A 4,887-nucleotide genomic window follows, 5' to 3' on the forward strand; every position below is an offset into this window, starting at 1 on the left:
TTTCAGAGATACAGGCGAAAGTGCTCAGAGAAGAAACAATGTAACGTTGGGGACTGGCTTCAGAATCATCCTGGGAGGAGGGTGAAGAAGGGGGATGATTCACCTGGGAATTGGTGGTTTTAGGGCAGTGTGTCTCTGTCCCCCTAAAATGCCACCGATGTGGACCCCGCGCTCGGGAAACAGCTAGCGACTGCTGCCTGGGGACTGCTGAGGGCAGGGCGCCACGGTGACGATGCCTGTTTCCCTGCTCCAGCGCTATCATAGAGCACACCAACCGGGTCATCTTCCTGGAGGACGACGACATTGCCGCAGTGGCTGATGGGAAACTCTCCATCCACCGGATCCAGCGCTCGGCCAGTGACGACCCGTCGAGAGCCATCCAGACCTTGCAGATGGAGTTGCAGCAGATCATGAAAGGCAGGTGCCCTGCGAGAGGCGGTGCGGCAGCCTTGGGGCGGTGCCCGCGGTGGAGCTCCCGACCGCTGCCCTCCCCCAGTGGGGCCACAGCCCTCCTGCCCTTCATGGTGGCCTGAGGCTCACACAGCTGAGAGGATGCAGGGAGCCTGGCCCCGTGTCTCCAAGGGGGCTCCTGTCTGCCTGCGCTGACCCCAGCGCATCAGCCGCCTTCCTGTGCGGACTCCCTGGGACACACTCCCAGCCCCGGGCGTCATTTCTGCTCTGGGCTGTGTGTACTCTGTCCCCACAAGGCGAGCCTGTCTCTGCACCCACTTCCACCCCCTACAACCACGACCCCACGGGGCAGCCTGAGCAGACTGATCAGAACACGACTCAGACCCTGTGATGCTCCCGCGGCTTGAAGCCTTCTGATGGTGCCCCACCGTTCTTAGAATAAAATCCAAACCCTCTGCCACTGCCCACAACACCCCACCCCACCCAGCCAAAGCCTGGCCCCACCGCACTTGACCCTTTGTGCTCTGCCCCGCCAGCCCTGGCCTGGCTGCCTCCGCCCCTCGCCTGCTGCGGTCCTTGCATCCGTTGTTCTTCTCGTAGGCCTGGCTCCTGTCGGCCGTCTCAGGCTCGCCTGGAACATCACGCCTGGAACATCACGCCCTCGGAGTCCTCTAATCCTGTCTGCCACGGCTCCTCCCTGCCCCACCCTCCTCGCTTGCTTTATTTGCTCTTTGTACAAGTGCTATGTCGTAGGCAGCAGGCAGGGGACACCGGTAACGTTTGGCCTCACGAGTGCCGTGTCCTAGAGAGCCCTGCCCACCCAGTCTGTGGACGCCGCCAAAGCATCAGATGCAACACCTCCGGCAGGGGCTTGAACATCCCGTAGCCGGATCATCCCTCTGATGCCGTCCAATCCCATTCAGATCAGAGCCCGGAAGTGCGTGTGTGGCTAGGAAGATTTTGGTTTTGGTTTTTATTACAGAAGCTAGGAGGTTATTTATTAAAAAGAAAATTGTCGGTTTCTTTGGGCTTGCTTAATTTGTACTTGCCTGAGTGGGTGGCTCTTTGGAAGTAAAGCATTTTACTTTCTTCTGGCCTTGCTAAGGGGAGCCTGGCCCAGCAGGACCAGCCACGCTGTTTGTTTACTTATGCGCCCCGAGCAAACCCTCCCTTCCTCAAGCTTCAGGATCTGATACGTAAAGCAGAGATAGTCCTCATTCCGACAGGACAGTCCCTGCAGTGGGCTTTATAGGTGTCACTGTCAGTGTCCCCTAACCACTTTTCCTCCCGATTAAAAGTTAGGCAGCGGAAATGTAACCGACCAGTCTTGTCGATGTTTATTTGACAGGCAACTTCAGTGCCTTTATGCAGAAGGAGATCTTCGAACAGCCGGAGTCGGTCTTCAATACCATGAGAGGGCGGGTGAACTTTGAGAGCAACACAGGTAACTCCTGCACTCAGCCGGGCGCCCCTGCCTGCGCCGTGCGGTCGCGCTGACGCCTTGCCGTGTGCCCGCAGTGCTCCTGGGCGGCTTGAAGGACCACCTGAAGGAGATTCGAAGATGCCGGCGGCTCATCGTGATCGGCTGTGGGACCAGCTACCACGCCGCCGTGGCCGTAAGTGCAACGGACTGGCCCCTGGTAGTGCGGGGAAGTCGGCCCTCTGGGATGACGCGCGGGCCTCGCGTTTTGTCGCGCATTTGGCCTTCCGAATTTGCGAAGCCTCGCACCCCCTGCGTGCGCCAGCGTGAGAAGCGGCGCGGGGCCCTTTCTTCTGCAAGGTGCACGCGACTGCAGTCCCCTCGCCACCACGACGGCACTGGTGAGGCGCCAGGTCACAGCCTGTGCCTGGAAGCCCAGCGGCCCCGTGTCCCCGTAGAGCCTGTGACTGACTTCAGTCCCCGTTCTCGTTGGCTTCAGACTCGGCAAGTGTTGGAGGAACTGACCGAGCTCCCTGTGATGGTCGAACTTGCTAGTGATTTTCTGGACAGGAACACACCGGTGTTCAGGGATGACGTTTGCTTTTTCATAAGCCAATCAGGTAAGGGGTAGGGCAGCGTGGCCAGGTGAGCATTAGGTCAGCTCTGGGCTGTCTCCTCTCTGCGACACACCAGATAGCTCCCTCCCTCCTTCATCGAGTTGCGTCCCCTGTGCGCCTGCCTTGTGCCCCACGCGCTCTCGTGCGTTGGGTCACCTACCTCCTGGAGCCATCAATCACTGTCACTGTTGTTGGGGAAGGGCAAGGTACGTCCAAGGCCGTGCTGGAGTTGGGCCGGGAATCCGGGTCCGTTGGTTTTCCCCTGCCCCATGGCCTCTCCCTCCTCCTGCCAGTCCAAGTTCAAGACTTCAGTGACTACTCAGCAAGACGCTTGTAAATGTTTGCTGGATTTAACTTCCTGGAGAAAAAAATCTCCTTCAAAATTCTGCTAGGCTGGGAGTCACGTCGGGACGCGGTGTGGCCTCCGTGTGCGGTGCCCGTGCCACCCAGCAGGGGGAGCGCGGGGGACGCTGCTCGGGTTTAGGGCCGGACTGTCCCTGAGATGGGCAGACCCCCGGGCGCCGTCCTGGTGCTGGGCTTGGACACTTGCTCCAGGGACATGATCGCGGCCATACACTTGCAGTCCCCTCGAGCTCCAGAAGGATTTTCGAAATGTTTTAATTATGCAGAATTCCAACCCTATATAAAAGTGGAGATATTCGTGTAAGGAATCGCCCGGCCTCAGCAGTTATCAACATAGCCGATAATTGCTGTCCACACCCGCACTAACCCTTTCCCTGTGCCGGGTTATTTTGAAGCCAGTCCCAGACCTAGACATCATATTATTTCATCCGCAAATGTGTCAAGATGTATGATTAAAATGATAAAAGGGGAAAACACAACCACAGTGTCATTACCACAACTAAAAAATTGACAGTAATGCTCTAGTATCTGTTGGGGCTTTTAATACTGCTTCCACGTTGAATTCTTAATGCCATTTCCATTCTGATGACAAGCTAAGAAAACTAACACAGATATACCCGTCATCTGGCTGACCGCCTCGTTACCCAGGAGCTGCCGCATTTGCCTTTAGGTTTTTGATCCCATCAGAGCTTAAAAACATCTTTCGAATGGTGGAAGCCATTACCGAAAGCACAGGGGTGCATCTCGTGTGCAGCGGCAGCTCCCGCGCCTCTGTGGGTACAGCAGGGTTCAGCCCCGTCAGGAGATTGGGAAAAACCTGTCAAAACCTGGCGGGGAGGCTGCTGAAGACAGCGCCCCCTTCCCCTCATCCCCCGGCCCCCACGGCTGGCGCTGAGGAGGCGCCGCGCACACTCCAGCGCCATGAGCTAAGCAACCTGAAGAGAAACAGGAGAGAGAATCGGGCCGTGCAGCGGCACACGGCAGTGCCAGCCCGCCCTGCAGAAACGCCAGGACGGCGCAGCCGGACGCAGCCCTTGCAGACAGAGCAGCCTCGAGCAGCGCGTGTGAATTCAAACCTTGATTTTATGGTCTGGCTCATACTTAATTTGGTTTGAGTTCTTTACAGCATACAGACGTAGGGAGTTTATGCATGAACCTCTTTAGCTTCATTCTAGAAACAATTTGAGTCCACACTGGGAGGCTGCAAGAAGTGCTTCCTTTCAAACAAGATCTATTCGAGAAACACCATTTGGGGGCATTCCTGCTTTTTAAATGTTAAATCTGTTACATCTCGGCACGTGCTGAATAAGGCAGCTCAGAGTGGGGAAGGGGCCTTGGGAGCCAGGCCCACCTGCTGCGCGTGTGCTGATTTTCTCCCGTCTCTGAGCCCCTGATCCTCCAAAGGAAAGTGGGGATAGTGGCCCCCACAGGGTTGTCATGAGATTTAAATGACATAGTGGATGAGAAAGTGGCTTGTTATATAAATAACAACAACACCTTCAATCTAACAGTCAACGAAACAATCGTTGAGTGTGCATTTACTTTCCGAACACCCCCCACCCTGCCTGTGTCTCGGGCACTGAGACAGGAGCCGGGGAGAGGGGCGGGGGAGGGTTTGGGCTGGCAGCGCGCTGAGCGGGCCCCGTGCGGCAGGTGAGACTGCGGACACGCTCTTGGCCCTGCGATACTGCAAGGACCGCCGCGCCCTGACCGTGGGCGTCACCAACACCGTGGGCAGCTCCATCTCCCGGGAGACCGACTGCGGTGTCCATATCAACGCGGGGCCGGAGATCGGCGTGGCCAGCACCAAGGTAGAAGGAACAGCATGCTCTCCTTCGGGAAGAGCCTGGGCGGGTGGGCCAGAGGCCCGGGTGCCTGGGTATCCGCCCTCCTCTGGCGTGGACGCGGCGGGCAGTCGTGCCCCGATACGCCAGCGATGCTGCCTTTCTTTCCCTTTCTTAGGGATTTCTATCTCTTCATTTGTAGTCTCAGTTTGTTCCTACATTGTCTTCCCATCCTTTCCATGTTGGCCTTTAGCTCTGTGAGCCTCTTTGAGATGCTTGTTTCAAAGCTCCG

At 57.2% G+C, this 4,887-nt stretch overlaps 1 protein-coding gene across 1 annotated transcript in view; it reads left to right on the forward strand.

Moving 5' to 3' along the window:
* Positions 1 to 4,887, forward strand: part of GFPT2 (glutamine-fructose-6-phosphate transaminase 2) — a 28,056-nt gene that overhangs the window by 15,735 nt on the left and 7,434 nt on the right. The window contains exons 8-12 of the mRNA XM_012660885.1: positions 254 to 417; positions 1,760 to 1,855; positions 1,930 to 2,027; positions 2,331 to 2,451; positions 4,465 to 4,728. Coding sequence (XP_012516339.1) covers positions 254 to 417; positions 1,760 to 1,855; positions 1,930 to 2,027; positions 2,331 to 2,451; positions 4,465 to 4,728 — 743 coding nt within the window. The remainder of the gene's footprint in view (positions 1 to 253; positions 418 to 1,759; positions 1,856 to 1,929; positions 2,028 to 2,330; positions 2,452 to 4,464; positions 4,729 to 4,887) is intronic.

The sequence above is a fragment of the Propithecus coquereli genome, unplaced genomic scaffold (assembly GCF_000956105.1).
Source record: "Propithecus coquereli isolate 6110/MARCELLA unplaced genomic scaffold, Pcoq_1.0 Scaffold689, whole genome shotgun sequence".
Lineage (NCBI taxonomy): Eukaryota > Metazoa > Chordata > Mammalia > Primates > Indriidae > Propithecus > Propithecus coquereli.